This window comes from Monodon monoceros, unplaced genomic scaffold (genome assembly GCF_005190385.1).
Source record: "Monodon monoceros isolate NGI ecotype Baffin Bay Population unplaced genomic scaffold, NGI_Narwhal_1 Super_Scaffold_1, whole genome shotgun sequence".
Lineage (NCBI taxonomy): Eukaryota > Metazoa > Chordata > Mammalia > Artiodactyla > Monodontidae > Monodon > Monodon monoceros.
This window is the reverse complement of record NW_021703765.1, coordinates 80,538,496-80,558,648: the sequence shown is the minus strand read 5'-3', so window position 1 is coordinate 80,558,648 and position 20,153 is coordinate 80,538,496. Positions and strand designations below refer to the sequence as shown.

General features: G+C 39.1%; 1 protein-coding gene across 5 annotated transcripts in view; it reads left to right on the top strand.

Moving 5' to 3' along the window:
* The first annotated feature begins 261 nt into the window (after positions 1-261).
* The window catches only part of MPHOSPH9 (M-phase phosphoprotein 9), a 54,935-nt gene continuing 35,043 nt past the window's right edge, over positions 262-20,153 (top strand). For 4 of the 5 annotated variants that reach the window (XR_003793984.1, XM_029225620.1, XM_029225617.1 and 1 more), the window contains exons 1-9: positions 262-336; positions 1,139-1,266; positions 2,417-2,680; positions 4,650-4,803; positions 9,581-9,670; positions 10,375-10,898; positions 11,835-11,958; positions 16,089-16,179; positions 17,592-17,680. Coding sequence is in view for 4 of the 5 variants with exons in the window: in XM_029225620.1 (XP_029081453.1) it covers positions 2,574-2,680; positions 4,650-4,803; positions 9,581-9,670; positions 10,375-10,898; positions 11,835-11,958; positions 16,089-16,179; positions 17,592-17,680 (1,179 nt within the window). In the remaining variant the exon portion in view is untranslated. Of the gene's footprint in view, positions 337-1,138; positions 1,267-2,416; positions 2,681-4,649; positions 4,804-9,580; positions 9,671-10,374; positions 10,899-11,834; positions 11,959-16,088; positions 16,180-17,591; positions 17,681-20,153 lie in introns of those variants that run through there. The other variant, XM_029225624.1, reaches the window with a different exon arrangement.

Sequence of the window (20,153 nt, the reverse complement as noted above, 5' to 3'; positions counted from 1 at the left end):
AACCCGAGCCCCCGTCTTACTAACTGCGCATGCGGGAAGCTGCGGCTTCTTTCCCGCGTAGCTGCCGTGGGTTCCCAGAGAGCCAATCAGACGAGAGGACTTGACTGCAGCCCCGCCCCCTCCCCCCAGCTTCCGCGGGCGTCGCACCTCCCTTTTTGGTGAGAGCTGGGGGCGGGACGGGGGAAGTGGACGCGCGCGCCGCGGCTCGGCCGTCTCTGCCCCCTTCCGATCATCCAATCGCAACCAAGACGCCGGGCGCGCGCACGCTCCCTCGAGTTTAACGGTCGCAAGAGGCGCTCGCCCGACACTGACATCGGCAGTGTGAACGGCGGCCAGGTAAGCGGCCGCCAGCCTGCGGGGAGCTGCCGGCCTGCGGGGAGTTGCCGGTCGCGGGAAACAGGGGACGCGACTCGAAGACACCAAGTTAGCGGCCCCCTGAGTGTGCTGATGTGTTAGGGCGGGGAAAAGACAACACTCCCTCGACGCAACCTCAGCGGAGCGCGCGGCCGTGTGGGGGCTTTGCTCGCGGCAGTGCACCTTTTCTAGACTCTGCCCTTGAGTGACACCCGCGCGGCCCAATCGCTGAGCGCCTCTTCCCGAGGGGCGGGGGGCTTGAGGGATTTCTGTCTCTATTTTTTTTTGACCAGCTTCCTGGGCTTACTTTGAGAATCACGATTGTAGTTGTTGGACCGGTGGTTTTAACTACAGCCTCCCTGCTGCCTACAATTTAGGCGACTGCGTGGGTTCTCCTCGCCTTCATACTTTAACCCGAGAGCCGCCGCCAGCAGCTGCGGTCTGGCTGTGAGCGCGAGAAAGTCAGGATCTGGCCTCAAAACCTGAAATCATGCCTTCTTTCCCCCTCTTAGGCTCCCACCAAAGCAAAACGCCTGGTTAACTTTTATATTCTCAGCAGACCCCCATCAGTCGTTCCTCTACCCCCTAACTCCTTTTTTCTGCTAGGAGCTGGGGCCATCAAAAGCGTCATATTTTGTTGATGGGAGATATAAAAGTCTCTGTTCTTATACGCATTCTCCATCAGGTTCTTAAAATTTTGCATTGTATATCTTTTTTTAAAAATTTTAATTCATCCCCCACTCTCCCACCCATTCTTCCCCACTCTCACGCTCTGCTGGGAAAGCATCATCGCATTTCAAGATCCATCTGGATCTACTGCATCCGGATTAACTCAACGGGGGAAATTATAGATGGGGTTGCAGGCCGATCCGCGTCCCTGGAGAGCTTGTGTTTTCCTGCTGGAAGAGCAAGGTGATTTGAATCCAGGTATTTTCGTTGCCAGATGGAAGGTGCAGCCCCTGACTTTTTCAATACCCCATTTGTCGTTGGTGATGGGCTGAGTCACTGGGGAGAAATCCGTTTAGCTAGGTCCGGTTACCCTTGGCCTTCACACCTGTCCCTGAAGGAAATGGTTCCTTTGTGAGCTGATGCTCTCAAGGTTGTGCTTTGTAAAACCAGGCCCTAGAAAGTGGGAACCTAGAGGAACCAGAATAATAGGTAATTTTCCTTTATTGCACCCCCTGAAATTTCCATCTTGTAAGCAGCATATGTTTTCTGTATTCTTCCCCCTCCCCCACCCACTTACTCCTGGCTTTTTTTTTAAGGACATGAATTCCTTAAGAAGCAGGCATGCTGTTTGACTTGTTATAGCCAGTTTACCTCTGTACATCTAGCTTCAGTTAAATTTTAGTGGACCTGGCAAATAGTTTATTTTTTAAGAAGTGATAACATGCACAGAGTACAAAAGTACTCTACGTATACAGTATATAGTGCACTCCTTCCACTCCCACCTTCCAGCCAGTGGGGAAACAACCACTGTTAACAGTTTAATTGGCTCTTTTCAGTACGAGATTCAATATAGATACCAAGTAGTTCCCATTCATCTATTCACTGTATAAATCAACAAGCATGGATACTTGGTAGAATTTATTAAAGGAATGAACAAGGCACGTATCAATAAGTATTCCAGTTGTTACACGGTAGAATTGTGTCTGGAACCTTGATTATTAAGCACATAAAATTGTGAAATATTACCTGAAAAGGTACTACTACTTCTGCAAATCAGAAGATTTGTAGATTTTTTATTGACCTAACCACTGGACTGCCAGGGAATTCCCTTTGCCATAATGTTTTAAATGTTTATCCACATTGTAGCATAAATCAGTGCTTTATTCTTTTCTATGACTGAAAAATATTCCATTATACAGATATACAACATTTATTTATCCATTCATCAGTTGATGGACATTTGGGTTGTTTCTGAATTTTGGCTTATTATGAATAATGTTGCTATCCTTAATGTAGATTTGTATAAAAGGATTAAGGTTTCCACAGTCTTGAAAAGACAGTTGCTAGGTTTAATGGCTTTTTATAATAGTTTTTGTTCTTCATTCATTTTCAGACTTTCCTGGGACCTTCAGACATTTCACAGTCTGAATGTCAGCAGCTGAAAATGCCTTTAGACGATGAAGCATCTGAAGATGACTCAGATTCAGTTTCTTCAAACAGTGCAAGAGCCTACATTTTCCAGTGAGAGAGTGTAACAATTTCTGTACGCTATGGAAGATTTTGACTTGGGGAAACCCTTACAAAAAGCTTCATCTTCTGTAGAATCTGATATAAAAAATTCTCCCCATTCTCTTGGACTGAACTTAAGTACTAATAGGTAAGAATGGGATAGATTTTTTTTTAATGTAATGACAAATCAAAATAACTTTATTTGCATAGTTTGCCAGTTTATCCAAATAGTGTCATAGTTACTGATTTGCATTTAAAAAACCCCAAAACTACGATCAGGAACTGTTCAAGGACAGTTGTTCGGGTTAAGAATAGTTTCAATCCTTTCATGTTTTTCATTTCTCCCAGAGATGTACTTTTGCATGGGGAACATTGTGAAAAAGAATTTGTTTTGCTAGTTGGAGTTTTCTTTACACTTTTTTTGTTTTCGGTAAATTACAAGTATATCTTTAAAATTTAGTTGTCTAAATATTGTTTCTCCATTTTGAAGTTAAGAGGATAAATAATGTTTCATATTGCAAAAATAGCTCACCAGTCTGGAAAGTAGCAATTAAAGTTGAATACTAGGAAGTAAGCAAAAAAGCAGGCTCTGAGTTGACAAAGTAGATGCTATCAAACAATGCATTTTATGCATTTTGTTTTTAAACTATCCCATGTTTGGTTTGTTTTTAATCAGGGTCTGTTTACTCTTATTTTGTACATAGTCTGGCAAGTTGATTATTTGGTTTCTAAATTACAGTAGGTTAAAAACAGCAAAGAGGCAGGGACCACTGGAGAGGATATCACCTATAAAAAGCAGGTACAATAAAACAAAAGCACAGCAGTCTGGGGCCTACTGGTAAAGGAGCAAATTTACACACAGTAATAGGTCTTGAAGAAATTGTGTATTTTAAATAAATTAATTCCTTAAAAAATTTGTTCATTCTTTGGCCTCAGAAGGAATTTAAGGCAGCTTACAAGAATACATAAAAGAAGAGGAGAAAGCATAAATTAAAATAGGGAGGAAAGGGAAAAAAAAAAGCATGGGATAAGGTCCAGAAATGTTGGCCATCGTAATCTATACCCACTTCCTGAATGTTGGCCACGCTTTTTGTTTCCTGTATCATTTGACAGCCCCTTTGAAACCCACTTCTAGAAGAAACCCCTTTTAGAACATAGTGTCTGATTTACTTGGAGGAGCTTGAATGTGCCTTTCTAATGAAAATTATGTAACTGAAGCGTCTCCCTTTTCATTGTGACTGGCAGTTAAATTGGCCAAATTTAAACTTGATTATTACACAACTATAATTGTATATCTAACACTTAATGGACAACATATTATGTTCTTTCCCTTGAATTTTTTATTAGTATTTTCTCTGATCCTCTTTATTATTTTACTGTTATTTTCATTAGGTCCTCTTTTTTGCAAATTGTTTGTGAAACAAAGCAGAGTATCAATAAATAAAGTGACCTTTCAACGGTTAGAATTTAAATAAATTTTAATGTCCCTAATTATGCCTTGTGGGTTTATAAAACAAATCTGAAATAAACTCATCTCAGATTCGGAAAAGCAGTCCTCCTGGAAAGGATCAGTGCTATTTTACACACTGGATAAGCTAAATAAGTCCTGAATATTTGCTGCTAATTTGGTTGGCACTACTTTTATTCAAAGACAGTGCAAAGATAAGCATCACCTTATCACACCAAATTAGGGGGATCCAGTTAACAAGACTTGACTGTAATTCTGGGCAATGGAGAAAGAATCTCCATAACAATAAAGGTCTGTTCTTAAAGTGAGGTGAAATAATCCTCTGGAATAATTTAGATCGGAGTAGCTTAGAATTTTTCTTATTGTTTAGCAGAAACTTTTATTTTCTGCTGTACTCTGGAGTGTTCTCTCACTTCTGAAGAAGGTTCTTCTGTTGTGTTCTTAAAAATACAATTAAGTGCTGCCTGTCTTTTCACTGCTGTTTTCCCTTCGTGGACAAACTTGTGATCAGATTTTCAGCAAATGAGGTGCCATTAAGAAGGATTAAATATCAGTAGTTTTGTACTGCTCTGCTAAATCTTGAACTGCTGAATTATTCAACACTTTGGTAGAATGAAGAAAACCATTTGAATTATTTATGTTTCAACAGAAGTAGTCCCCACCTTAGTACAAATGGGGTATCCTCTTTCTCAGGGAAGACCAGACCATCTGTAATTCAAGGTACAGTTGAAGTCCTAACCTCTTTAATGCAAGAGCTACACAACAGTGGAAAGACTGATTCGGAACTTTGGAAAAACTGTGAGGTATCTAGTTTTGTTTCATTTCTGGAATTAACAAAATAATTCTGTTTATAGATATGCCTCTACTAAACTCTAAATTATTAGAAATTTATATCCTAAAGAGCATGATACTTAAGTTATTGCTAGAATAAAGTGGTCAAGGATATTAATTAGGGAACAATACAGAACAAATGTGAAAAATGATCAAAGGTATGTTTTAATAATATATTAGTGATTAGACATTCTAATTTATACTTTAAATGTGAACTAAAATATTGTCTTTGTTCATAAAAATGAGAATTCCAAAATTATTGATATTGTTACTAATTCTGATCTTTTAAGTAACTTATACAGAGTTGTCATCATTTTGTAAAGCCTAAATCCACTTTGAAATATTTCTAATTATAAAGTAAGGCTTCCGTTTAATACCTTATCGCATTTAGCTGTGCTACATTGACTTATATTGGTTGTTCAGGTCAAGTGGTTCTTTCTTTTGTCCATAGGTTAAATTGTGACATAAAAATTTAACAGTTAAAAGAATACTTATAAATAAGTTTTGTTTCATGGAATAATGCCCAAGATAGACTTTTCTAAGGCTAGAGTTGGTAACACTTTGTAGAAATGTGTAAAACATTATTATTAAATTCTTTAGAGAGCAGTAGATTTTGTTGTAAATGTTAATCATAGTTTTAAAACTATGTAGAATAAATGGAATGAAAGATTATCTGGTTTAAGAATTCAGCAGCAGCCACCCCTAAGTGTAATTACTTATATTCATTATCCATAGTCATTGGAGTTATAAAAATGACTATTATGGCAAACTTAAAAGAAAACTGAGTTTTAAGTTTTGATACCTTTTTTTTCCATATAACAACCAGTATGTGCTAGTGCAAACGACCTATAAAATGCCATTGTAAAATGATGTAAATAATAATGGAATGTTTTATGAAATGCTTCCCCTAGTATACTTACTCATTAGCTTATAATACCTGAATTGATATGCTTTAAAAAAAGAAATGAGGCATTGCCTCAATGTGGCTTGACTTCTGGCAAATTCATTTTTAAGTAGAAATTGTTCCTTTTAGTCTTTGAAATCAACATCTTAAATCAGAGTCAGAATATAGTTGTGAATTTAAGACACAGATGATTACAAGCCAGAACACCAGCCAGGTACTTACACCTTTTAACATTTGAACCAGTTTCTTTCTGCCCTTTGTTCTCCTGTGATCTAACAGATTATTTTTTTTCTGTTGAGTATTAGTTGACTGCTTAATTTTTATAATGTAGGCATATAATTGATTATTCGCTGAAGAGCTTGTTAAGCTATTTCTTACTTTGACAGAATATGAAATACTTGTTTGGCCATTTCAGTAAAATTTCCTGAATTTGTTTCGTGTGTTTTCATAGCCTATGAAAATAAAAGTCTCTGATGCTTTAGGGTAATGATTTAGAAAGAATGGGAAGGTAATGATTGCGCAAGTCTTATTTCCCTGAATTTCATGTTTACACCTTTCTTTTGGAATAGTAACATTTGTCTGATTTCTCCTACTTATAAGAAACTAATCTACATTATTACAGTAAAGAACTAAACCTCCACAGAGCTCTGGAAGAGATCTGGGGATGACCTGATTCTTTAGAATTCCTTTATAAAACATCTCTTCTGGGATTCTTAAGTTTATCACTGCTTAAACTTGGGAAGGTTATGTATTTTTATTAGATCAGGAAAGAATCTTTTAAGGCATTTCCATAGAAATACTTTAATACGTTCTTAAGTACTTGCTAATATTTCTGTGATTGTAAGAAAAATTTAAAAGCACATCATTAACTAAATTATTTTAACAATTTAGCACTACTGATTATGTATATAATAGTAATAGTTATGTGGTAATTACTGAGTATTTGCCGGGCAGTATACTAGATACTTTCTGTCAGTGGCACTCAACCTTATTGGACCCAAAGCCCTCTTTTTATAACAGTTTTCAAAATAACATCAACTTATATTGTCCTGAAATGAAATTCACAGATAATATAGCCTGCCTGTATCTGCTTTTAAAAAAAAATCAATGTAATGTCCTGTGCTATAAAAGAGGAATAATAGTTATTTATAATAAGATAATATGTAAATGTATAAATACTCAGACATATCCACATTAGAAAACATAATGTAGCCGCAGTCTGGTGTTTACTTCTATGTAGACTCACCTTGAACGCAGCAGCTATCAACACAGACTGATACATCTGTCTTGCACTGATGATCCACCACTGCAACTGGTGACATGATTTTTTGAAATGGTGACTCATTTCTGAGCAAGTTCTGAAACATCTTGGTAGTTGCATTCCTGGACAATTTGGTGATTTGAAAACTATGCAAAATATGTATCATTTTTATAATATAAAATGGACACAGGACAGTTCTTTATTGTCAGGGACTATCCTGTGATTTGTATCCCTGGATCCTGCCCACTAAATGCTCGTGGTGCTCCCGCTATCCTTGTGACAACCATGACCTCACAGATTTTCAAAATATACTTCCCCCATTGAGATCACTGCTTTACGTGCATCACATTTAAATTTAAAATTTAGTCCTCTCAGCCACCTATGAGGTGTTGCTGTTCCCCTTTTATAAATTAGGAAACTGAGGCATAAAGAAGTCAAATTTACGTGTTCAGGACCACCCAGGTTGTTGGTGGAGAGGTGGGAGTCTGGCCTGGGAAAAGCCCATAGGATGTTTCCCAGGCCAGACTAGAACAGCGGATGGCAGCAGCCCCCGTTCAGGCTAATAGGGCCAGGCACCTGCGCTCAGGGGAAAACTTGGCACCCATGCCCTCCAGCAGTATGTAAGATGGGGGTGGTATACATAGGTTTAGTTGGAAATGAATAATAGCCCTTCTTAATAATTAAGTGTATAATGTTATTCACAGTATTAGTAATATTCTTAAATTAGCTTACTTAAAATTAAAACATTAACAATAAAGTCTGACTTGGAAAAACAAAGTCTCCACTAATTTATGGCCTGAATAAACTCTATTCATTTGTATCCTAAATAAGAAAATGATGATAAGGATGTGATTAATCTCAAGTGTCTCACATACTATGAAGCCATTTTTTGTTAAGTAAATTGTTATTCTATCATAATTTAGTTTTATGTGAATAATAACTTTATTAGGATAAAAATAACTCCTAAAGGTATAGAGGTATAATTGAATAAGAAAACTGTTGCCTGATGATTTCTTTTATGTTTTGATTAATATAAGATACTTTATAAGTTGAGAAGGTAAGGGACTTGATTTGATCTAGTCCACCTTGTCCTGAAGTCAATTGATTTAGATTTCACGCTTCCTATCAGTACCATCGTATTTCATTTTAAGGCTTCCTTTTCCAGTCTTGAGGTTTTCTCCACTTTACCTTAATACCGTTATACAGGTTTCAACTTAATTCTGTTATGTAAGTGGCTTTCACCATGAACCTGAAGGGTCTCTGGATTGTGTAGTCTATAATACCAAGAAAAGCGCAGCTAGCAGTATCCATTGTTATACACTCGTTTAGACTGTGTATCTGAGTGTCCACTCTTGGCCTTGTGTCCTAGGTGCTGGAGATGGGGTGGGCGCAGGGGTGGGAGACAGACAGGTTAACCAGGAGAACAAGTGAGAGACTTTCCGACTGTGGTAAACGCTCCGAAGGAACTAAACAGGGTGCCAAGAAAGAGAGAGAGTGACTGTGAGGGTGGTCTGGGAAACTCTTCGAGAGAAGATGATAATTGAGCTGAAATCGCAGCGGGGAAAGAAGCCAGCCATGTTGAGAACTGCGGAGAGGGCTTTCCAGGTAGAGGGTACAGCGAGTGCGAGACTTTTGAGGCGGAAGACAGTTTTGGCGTGTCCAGGGAACAGAAGGGGGCCAGCGAGGCTGGTGTGTGTCGAGAAAGGGACAGAGAGATTTGAGATGAAGCTGGGAGGTGTAGATCAGCCGGATCACGCAGGGCCCTGTAGGGAATGACCGGAGTGGAAGGGCACCGAAAGGTTTTAAACAGGGAAGCCAGTTGTGGTAGCTACTTGTTGACATTGTATGTTATTACATACGGTCTGTTACTGAAAGTAGATCAGCCTTTAGATTGAATTCAGCCTCTGGAGAAGTCCTTGCCCCCTCTCCTCCCGTGTTTTGGCCTAGTCTAGTTATAAGAGCACTTAACTACTCTTGGGGGTCAGGATGGATCAGGACCTAAAAGTGGCCGTGAAGGGAATTATAGGTCACTTCCATAGGTTTTCAGAGTCATTTTTTCATTCTTTTTCAGCTGCAGTGCTTTAAAGCACTTTAATATCTGACTCTAAAAGAGGTTTTTTAACTTGAAGAACAACTAAATTAGGGATCAAATTCTCCTAATAGTAAACTATTTGTGGTTTTAAGATGTGGGATCCTTTTTCTGAGTCCAGGTTAATGTTTAAGAAAACCATTAGGTGTTATGAGGAAAGGAAGAGGGACTTAAGACAAATGTAAAGTACAACTAGCAGCAGTTCTTGATTAATCAGAAATGGTAGCAGATGACATCAAATTAAGATGCCATATTTGAAAAGGAAGATTTACTCAGACCCTCAAATTTACCCAGACCACAGGTAACATAAGAAAGGGGTGCCCAAGCCTATGTCTGTGTACTTTTGCATTAAATATAGTTTTATAATTAATTTAGCTTATGACTTTTACATTAAAAACACATTTTTAAAAAAGGCTCTTTCCCCCTGGAGGAATATTTCTGTGAAATATTAGGTTAAAAATTTATGTCTAACTGAAATACTTTATAATTTACTAGACCAGGTGGTTGCAACTATTCAGGTTGGTGGAAAAACACTGCCAGGAGCAGATAGATGCCCAGCAGGAACAGTTCCACAGCCAAATTCAAGTAAGTTCTTTATACTGATTCTTGTTTTATATTGTAAGATTTGCAGAAGAACCAATTAGTTAATTCTTTTTCCCCCCTTTTTTTTGGGAGAAGGAAGGATTCATGACTTGCAGCAAATGAGGAGAACACCAGGGATCTTTTCCCAAAGCAGTGTCTCCCCAAACTGCAAAACTGGGGAAGTTTTAAACTAAGGGTACATGCATAATCGTGAGGGGGCTTAAGCAGAGGAGAACTCAGCATAGAATTGGGACAAAGGTCCACAGAGTCCAAGCTGTAGTCGATTGAAGTCCGGAGGGTCAGCATTATCATTCCATCCTCCACCTGGGTGGGGGCCCGAGTTCCTGGTGTCAGCGCTTACTGAAGCTCAGGTTCTTTGTGTCTCATCCCAGGAAGAATGCAGTGAGAGACAAAGTGATAGGTAAGAAGTAGATTTATTTATTTAGAGGTACGCATTCCGTATATAGGACTCGGACTGTCTCTAAAAGGTGAGAGTGGCCCTGGGAGAAATGCCAGAGTGTGGGCCATCTCAAAGATCCCAGTTAGTTAGTTCTTTATATCAGTTTTGTTTATAAAACTAAATATAATGCACATGTGTCATCTTTAGGGTAATATCTCTTATTTTTAAACACAATATTTTAAGACATTTATAAAAATGTGATGTTAATATACATCCTTGGCCAAATCTGTAACTTTTTTATTTTCAGCGTATACAGAAGGAGATAAAAAATTTAGTCAAGTTACAGACCAATAATGCTTCCTGGGCTTCCTGTGATAGAAGTTCTTTAAGCAGACAAATATCTTCAGAAAGTCAAATGGGTTTTTTTTCTGAAAACAGTGAGAGAAATGAATCTGTTATCAGTTATCCCAAGTCTAAAGAACCTGAAATGCAGCGAGAAACATCCATGTCACAACCAGACTGCAATGTGGATAGTAGCTCAGTGAGCAGTGGGTATGGTACCTTTTGTGTCTCAGAACTAAATACCTACAAATCTAAGGACGCTCAAGAGTTCATGGAGCACGCAGAGGTTTCTAAAGGACAGTTTGGGGCACCGGTGGTGCAAAAGGAGTCACTTGCAGATGGTGTGAAAAACCAGAGTTTTTATATACATACAAATGAAGAATTTTGTGCATCTTTAAAGGAAGATACTCCCATTTTTCCTGGTGAATTTGAACACAGTTTTCTTGGTGAAAATAAGATTTCGGAAGTATACAGTGGAAAAACAGATAAGTAAGTAGAATTTCTCCATCACTTGAAGGGAGTTTGACTTGTTTATTACATTTATAATAAGCTAAACATGTTTAGTAAATACAGCTGCTTTTAGTTGGAATGAGATGTGTTTGAATGTCTATCAGTTTTATCAAATTGTTTTATTTACTGCCTGTGGAAAAAACTGAAATTAACAAAGCACACTACATGCTAAGGACATCTGTCTTCCCATTTACAATGTTATAAGACTACTAAAACTCTTAAGGTGAGAGGCCTTGCCAGAAAAATACCTTTTGTATTTTCTAGTCACTATCGACTTGCTGAAAATTAGAGTATAGGACTGCATCAACAGTGGAATTTTGTCGCACATGTTCATATAATTTAAAACAAAAAATTATATACAAGCATACTCAGTTTTATGTTTTTTGTTTATAAGAAGAGATTTTGTAAGTTAAATGACATTTTGATTGACCCAGGTAAGAGAAACTTTTGGTAAAAGAAACTTTGGCTGAATGTTTGTAAAGCAAATAATCACTTAAAATTATGTTCCGTTTTATGTCTCTGAAATATGTCATCCAGTGTAAGGTATTTTGCTGTGGCAACACAATCTTGGGTACCCATAAGTATAATTATAAGGCCATCTAAATAAGTATGCTTTCACTGTGGAGATAATACTGAGTACTTGAAGAGGCCACTATGGTGGTTTTTGTTCTGTTCCATGGCTACAGACTATAAGTATTGTTAATCACTGCTAGTCAGTCTTTTTCTTCATTTTGCCTTTAATAGTAAGATATTGTAAGAAGAAATTTATGTGAATCAATAAAAATCCATCCTCTCTCTGCTATTAGAAAAACAACTCAAAGCATTTTTCACTGACATAGTATCTACTAGTGTTTAGTTGTATTTGTGAAGGACAGCATTTAAAGAGAGGTGTTTTGTTTTTTTCTTTTTAAATAGTAAATCTATAACATCATGGGCTCAAAAGCTGAAGCAGAACCAACCAAAGAGAGCACATAAAGAAGAGGGGTGTCCAAAACCTATGCAAGGAAATGAGCAAACCAAGAAATCACCAATTGAGAAAGTAGGTGATAAGTCACTTGACTCTGGCATGCTTCATCTATGGACAATTAGGATAATTATGTTGATTTTACCACATGTTCATTAACATTTGTTCTTTGTTTTGTATTGTTAATTTGTTCCATTGACATATCTTTTTTGGTGTCTCAAAGGATGGGAAACAATGCTCCAATTAGTGGTTCTTTAGTAGACTGGAAATCAAAACCAGTGAGGGATAAAGTACTACTAAAAAAAAAGGAAACATTTTGTAAAGGTCCTAATTCTCTTTGTACTGCAAATGTTTACGAGTAATACATTGTTTTTTAAAAAACCCTCAAATGATTTGTTCTGCTGTTAAGTTGTAATAAGTAGTACTCTATGTGTGAACGCTTTAAGATGCAATTATAAAAACAGTTGAAGCTTGGACAACTCTGAATTTATAATCCATATTGTAAGAGATTGAATGTTTAAATTCTAAACATTTAAATTCCTTTTGCTCATATAGCAGCCGCTTTTGTTAACGAGCTATAGCTACTGAGTACGTTTTAAACATCTTTAAAGACCTTTTGGCCTAAATTGTCATAGAATAACATTGTTTAGTATAATACATTGAAATTGCAAAGTCAAGTCTCTCTACAAACTTGATTCCTTTGGAAACTGGCCATGTCTTGATCATCCTAAACATAGTCTTTCCATCTTCCTTTGAAAAAGATCTATTAAAGAATAGAAGTTGTGGGGACATTCCTGGTGGCGCAGTGGTTAAGAATCCGCCTGCCAATGCAGGGGACACGGGTTCGAGCCCTGGTCCGGGAAGATCCTACATGCCGCGGAGCAATTAAGCCCATGCGCCACAACTACTAAAGCCTGTGCTCCTAGAGCCCGTGCGCCACAACTACTAAAGCCTGTGCTCCTAGAGCCCGTGCTCCGCAACAAGAGAAGCCCCCGCAATGAGAAGCACATGCACTGCAATGAAGAGCAGCCTCTGCTCGCCGCAGCTAGAAAAAGCCCGCACACAGCAACAAAGACCCAACGCAGCCAAAAATAAATTAATTAAAAAAAAAGAAGTCGTAAGAAGGCAGTCCCCCAGCCTTCATAAGGCAATATTTCTCTTTCAGTAAATTTTCTTTCTTCAGCCCATGATACTTAGGCTTCTTGATATCATCATTTTTTTTTTTTTTTTTTCGGTACGCGGGCCTCTCACTGCTGTGGCCTCTCCCGTTGCGGAGCACAGGCTCCGGATGCGCAGGCTCAGCGGCCATGGCTCATGGGCCCAGCCGCTCCGCGGCATGTGGGATCATCCCAGACCGGGGCACGAACCCGCATCCCCTGCATCGGCAGGCGGACTCTCAACCACTGCGCCACCAGGGAAGCCCCGATATCATCATTTTTTTAACTTACATTTGTGTTGAGGAGGGAATTGAAGGTGAAGAAGCTACATGAACCGTCAAGCCTTGGAGGCTGGTGCTGTATTGGTAGCTCTGTTCTTTTGAACCTGTGTGCCATCAAGCATGGTATATCCTTATTTGGTGTGGTGACATAAAAGCATTTGGAGACTGGGGTGAAAGTTGTTTTTTTCATTGGAATAGGTTGGCAGAAATGGAGAATGTTTTCATATATAGTAGCTTCATTCTTTCTGTTTTTACCTTAACTGAAACTCAGTTTGTGGAGACTTTTTCACTTCTGATGAACTTTGGATTTGTGGTGTGTAACTTGGTGGATTCACTGTCTTTTGTGACTGTGGATCGGTATTTGTTCTATGTAACCCTGTGGTTTCCAGAATTTGCTGCACATTGGAGTCACCTGAGGAGCCTTAAAAATCTACTTATGACTGGCCGCCAGCCCCAGGTGGTCTGTCCTCATTGGTGCAGTTGTGACCTATGATCAGGTGGTTTAAAAGCTCCTCAGGTGATTCTTATGTGCTGTAAAGCCTGGAACCAATGATCTAGCCTAATTTTCTCCCTTGATTCAGTGGAGAATTGACAAGCAGCTGAAGGATCAGAGACACTGCCTGAGAAATATGCCCTTGTGGGGGATAGGTCTACCTAGTAGCCTGTTCTGCCTCTGGGGATGTCAGTTGCGCAGGGGGTAAAGCTGTGATGAGGGCATGATTCCGTTTGAATTTTTCCTTTCTTTGATCATCTCTGGACAAGTTTTATTTTTCCTATTTTTTAAAGGTGAATTAGATATTTTTGCTATTAAATCATTAGGGGAAATCAAGTTTCTTTGGTGTGTCCAAGTTTTAAATGGCTTTCAGGTAGTGGTGGTTATTGAATCAGACACCACACCTGAAATGCACTTCTTACCTGCATAATTCTGAATCAAATTCTGTGGATTCACAAAAGTTGGAACTTTCTTCTTTAGTTCCTCCTTTCTCTTCTCCCATTGTTTTTTTTTCCATTTTCACTATAAATCCAGGGAATCTTTATGATCAGAATTCTCTTGGGATCCAGTTTTCTTTTTATACAAGGTAGTTTATTTGGGGTCCTAGCTATCTTGAAGCATGTCTTGAAATTGGATATTGTTTAGCACAAGGATTTTCCAAAGCTCAAGTCGGTCTTTGTTTCCTTGGTCCTTTGTCTGGGACAGACTGGCTGTTACCATTTCCCCAGGTGTGGGCTCCATGGTGGTTTTTCAGATGCTGCTAGACTGTTACTGATGAAGATCCTGTGCTAGGCTGAGGCCAGCTTCTTGGGAAGGGCTTTCCTTGCACCATACTTTCGTTGCTTTTCAAAAGCCAGGCCTGTTTTCTTCAGCTGATGCCTTGTGGCCCAGAAGAGTGCAGCAGGCCGCCGTGTGAAGTGAGCCCCCTCCAGCCAAGGGGGCGTGTGTCGACTGAGCACGTTAAGGTTTACACCAAAGAACCAGGAAAAAGTCAAAATATTTTAATTGGGATTTTTCACTTATTCTTCTGCAGTCAGCTTCTCTTAGTCTGTTAAGTACAGAGACGCAACAGAAATTTGAACAGGTAGGCGCCTTAGGAGAGACATTTGATGAAAAGGAGGCTAAAGTAGTGCCTTAGAAGGCTGAGGGGATAAGCCCTCCTTGGCATGTAGAATGTCATCAGCTTAGCGTGCTTTTGCTTTTGCAGTGGGTTCACAGGTGGTTGTAAGCAAATAGAGCTAAATACTTTTCAACAGGAATTAAAAGTTTGATGGTGGTGAAGCTCATAAGAAAAATTCTGATGAAAATCACATATCTCTCTGGGGAAACACAGATTTCTTGTGACAATGCCAGAGATATTGTGAGGAGAGTTTAGCTTAGAATTTTTATTAGAATTGAGGATAAGTAAGCATTTTTAGCCTTTTCTGGTAACCAATTATTTGCATATAAGATGTAGTCTACTATTTAAAGTTCATAGTAATTATTGATATGCAGTTTTCAGAGTTGATTTATTGTCTTAATGATAAAAATGAATTGTTTTGGCTTTTACACTAATTTTTATACTACATGACTTTAATTCTAGGCACTTGAAGTTTCTTTTGGAAGTCGATGGCAAATTATAAATACATTTTCTTTTTTTAAAAAAATTAATTTATCTTTGGTTGTGTTGGGTCTTTGTTGCTGTGTGCGGGCTTTTTCTAGTTGGTGTGAGCGGGGGTTACTCTTCATTGCTGTAAACGGGCTTCTCATTGCAGTGGCTTCTCTTGTTGCGGAGCATGGGCCCTAGGTGCACAGGCTTCAGTAGTTGTGGCATGCAGGCTCAGTAGCTGTGGCTCGCGAACTCTAGAGCACAGGCTTAGTAGTTTTGGCGAACGGGCTTAGTTGCTCCGCGGCATGTGGAATCTTCCCGTACCAGGGCTCGAACCCGTGTCCCCAGCATTGGCAGGCAGATTCTTAACCACTGCGCCGCCAGGGAAGTCCATAAATGCATTTTCATTCTGCACTCATATTGTCTGCTTCCAGTTTCCTCTTTCATCTCCACAGAGAATCAAAATAAACTTTTGTAAATTACACAGGAATAGAAAATCCTTCATTGTTAATTCCTATCATTTTGCGATTCTTGTAACCGTGGGGAAAACCAGGCTTGCTTTCTTTGTGAACCTCTGAAAGTTTCTCTGCGCCTGGGTTTGACACCTGGCTCTTATTCCTTGTGTCAGCAGTCTGTGCCTAAGGATTTTTAGCTGGCAACTAATGGTTTTCTTTCTTGAATTGTAGTCTGATTTCACTGCTGCTACACATTCTCGAGCTTTTTACCTCAACAAACCAGATGAGAGTCCAAATTGTTGGATGTCTGATTCAGGAACAGGTATGATACTTATATTTCTAAAGAGTTTTTTTCAAAATAATAACGTGTGCATATTAGAGTGGTTTCTGTAAAAGTATTATGTGTTGTCTTGTGCCTCTGGTAGCTGTAACCTCATTACTTGCCTTACTTTGTGTTACAAGTTCTGTAAAGATAGAAAGCAGTACTTTTGCAATTATTTCAAACAGCTGCAAAAATCATCTCAGCATTTTTCAGATACTCCAAAATGAATTAAGAAATTCAAACTGTCTGTAAGCCATTCTTTACTCTCCACGGTGAGCTTATTTTAGCTTTAATGGCTTTACATACTGACTCCTTTTTCCCACAACCCCACGTCCAATTCAGGATGAATTAGCTTTGCCTTGTGAAAATTACCATGATCCGATCACCTGTCACCACCTTCCTGCTCTCACCCTAACAGAGCCCCATCACCTGTCCCCTGGCTTCCCGCGAGCTTCCTAACCAGCCTCCCTGCTTTCACCCTTGCAGCTTCCATCTGTTCTCAACACAGTAGCCAATGTGATCCTTTTTAAAGACAGGTCAGATCTTGTGACTCCTCTGCTCAAGCCCTGCGGTGGTTCCACTTCCCTCAGAATAACAGTCGGGAGGGAGTCTGTCCTTACAGAGGCCTGCAGGCCCGGAGACATCTAGCTCTGCTCTTTGACCTCACTGTCTGCTGCTCTCTCCCTTTCTCTGCTTCAGTAGAGAGGCTGTTTGCTCAAATATGCCAGATAAGTTCTCATTTTAGGGCTTTTGCTTTGGCTGCTTCCTGTATGTGGAATGTTCTCCCCCGCCCCTTACGGGGGCGCTCCCTCATATATGGCTAACACGGCCAACCCTGACCACCCTATTCAGAAAGAGCACCTGCCCTCCCTTCCACACGCACTGCATATTCCCTTACACTGATTTGTAACTTTTACTAGAGTGCTTACCACCTTCTGACATACTGTGTGTACTGCATGATTGACTTACGGTTCACAGCTCACTCTTCACGCCTCCTCCTCCCCAGCTGGTACAGTAAACGCTCAATAAGGATTTGAATTATTGAATTCTTTAGATTGCTTCTATGTATGTCTGTACTGTGTGTAAACGAATTGTCTTTAAAAAAATATTTTAAATTGCACGTGTTTATCTTGACTTTTAATAATATGATAGTTCAGTTTAAAATATTTGGATCATTAAGTTAGGACTCTTACATGGCAAGGCATTTATGTGAATTTTTTCCCTTCCAAATTCAATTTCCTGTATCCAGATAGCCAAAAACTTCCCGTATTTAATTTTCTTTAGGTAAAAATAAGTTATTCTAGAGCACATAGTTCCCATGTTTAATTTTCTTTAGGTAGAAATAAGTTACTCTGAAAGCATTTTTGTTCTTTTTCCTCACCTTATCTATTCTGTGTATTTGTTCACATTAGGACTGACTTACTGGAAACTGGAGGAGAAGGACACGTATCACTCTCTACCTGGGACTCCCGCCGCCTCCACGGATACGTCACCAAGCCAGGTAATTTAATAACCCGCGATGCACGTGTGTATTTGTTGTACAATTGTATACTCTGGTTCATTTACAAAGTTTGTATTTTTCAATTTCTGATATACAGAAAAAAGCATGGGCTTTAAATCATATCTGCCTGCTTTCAGGTTTGGTCTCTGTCGTTCACTGCCTGTGTGATCTTAGGAACGTTACTTAAAAATGGAATTAAAAATGCCTGGTTAGTGTTTTATGAAATGAAATGACATGGTTTTGTGCCCACTATTTTAAATATAGTAGGTACACAAATAAACTTCTTCCCCCGTTCCCAGGCGTGGTTTTGATTTTCTGTTCTGTTACACCCTCCCGCTGATCCGTTTGTATCATAATTATGAGCAATTTAATTTGCTGTTTTGATTTTCTTTGAGCAAGAAATGTAAATATTTTGTTGACTTCAGAGCAAAGAAATAAAAATATCCAGTATTGTACATCGATGTATATATCTCACTTCTGTGTTTAGATCAGGAGATGAGAGAACAGGTTGGAGGAAAGGAGAGATACAATTAAAGTAACCAGGAGAGCTGTAAACACGAGTGACAGGCATAGATGGATAGGACAACATGGGACCAGTGTATTTTTGGACATCGGAGTCCCAGAGAGGGTGGGAACCAGCATTCTGTCCTTCAGGAAAGGAGGAAAAAAGAGACAGATAAACACTAAGAAGGAAGGCGGGGGGAAGTGAGATTGAGGGGTCTGGGAGACTCGGTGGGCTTTGCAACTACAGGGCTCACTGTTTGTGTTTCTTGGTCTTCAACATCAGTAAATTAACACTATATTTTGTTGACTCAAAATATAAAGTTGCCATCAATTTTAAGACTTCCTGTTTCATATTCTACCAAGAAAAAAAATTCATCAATCCGACGGATACAATGCTTATCCCTTAGAATTTATATTTTGTAGACTTAAACATATATTTTTATCCTATAATTCTCGTACATACTTATGGATAATATAAGTGAAGTAAATTAGTTGAAACTTCTTTACCTACGGGAGCTTACACTCCACACTCCTCTCTTTTTAAGTCAGTGTTGGTTTCTGTGTTTTCCACATGCCATTTCCCTTGGGCCACCAGGAGCATTGGTGACTTGGCATTTCTTTAAAAAAGGATGAAAGGCCTTGGTGCTGAGTTTTTACCTGGCTTAGTAGTTATGTAGGACTGGCCTGCTTTTGACTCTGAGATGGGGAATGTTGCTAAACATGTCTGATTCACTGTCCCTTAAATATTGCTTCTCAGGGGTTCCAGCGTAGCCTCTAGGATTTTCTTCCAAGCTGCTGACAACTATTTGGCCAATTTTGAAAGCTTTTCTATTTGCTTATGAGCAGGCAGTGACAATTATGTCACAGCTGCTACTTGACCAAAGGCATTTGTAAGATGCTGTTAATTACAAGAGACATCCTCACTTCAGAGATGTTAAAATATGACAAGAAGAGAAATCATAAAAGCGGTGAAAAGGAAACTCCCTAGCAGTCCAGTGGTTGGGACTCTGAGCTCTCACTACCGAGGGCCTGGGTTCAGTCCCTGGTCGGGGAACTAACATCCCACAGGCCACTCGGCACACCAAAAAAAAAAAGGTGGTGAAAAATATTACCTTGTATTACAGTGAGCTGTAAATAGCATAGTTGCAACTGTTCACCCAGGGCAGGATTCCTGAGGCTGTAGCCATAGTCCAAGAGCTGCTGCTTGGCATAGATTTCAGTACTTGAAAAGGCTTCCAGGTTGTTGGTGTATAAAAAGTAAAATTTCAAAGCAGGATTACAGAAATTGTGGTAAATTTTAAGGGTTTACATTTAACAAATTAATGCCTTTAATGCACACACAAAAAGTATAATTAATTGTCTTTTTCACAAGCTAGTTATAGAGTTTATTAAAAAAAAACATTAGTTCATGGTGCTCTGCAGTCTGTCTATGTAGGGTCTGGAAATGGGACAGTTTAAAAGTTTAAAGCTATAGGACAAATGTGTTCTTTCAGTGCTTTCAATGTATCTCTCACTCAATCTGTAATCTCATTTGAGAGAATGTCCACGTTAGTTTAAATTTGAGGCCCAGGGTTAAATGGTACCCCTGTCACGCCCTACAATAAGTCCCACATTGAAATAATTTAAGCCCAGTGTTTTAATATTTGGAGTTTAGGTTTGTAACACTTCCAGTGTAGCAAAGCTCTGATTTCAGCTGTAGAAGTTAGGATTGTATCTTCTTTTTTTTTAAAAAAAATATTTATTTATTTATTTGGTTGTGTGGGGTCTTAGTTACGGCATGTGGGCTCCTTAGTTGTGGTATGCAAACTCTTAGTTGCGGCATGCATGTGGGATCTAGTTCCTCGACCAGGGATCAAACCTGGGCCCCTTGCACTGGGAGTGAGGAGTCCTATCCACTGTGCCACCAGGGAAGTCCCCATATCTTCTTATTTTACTAATTAAAAAAGGGTCTTATTTTGATTGGGTAACT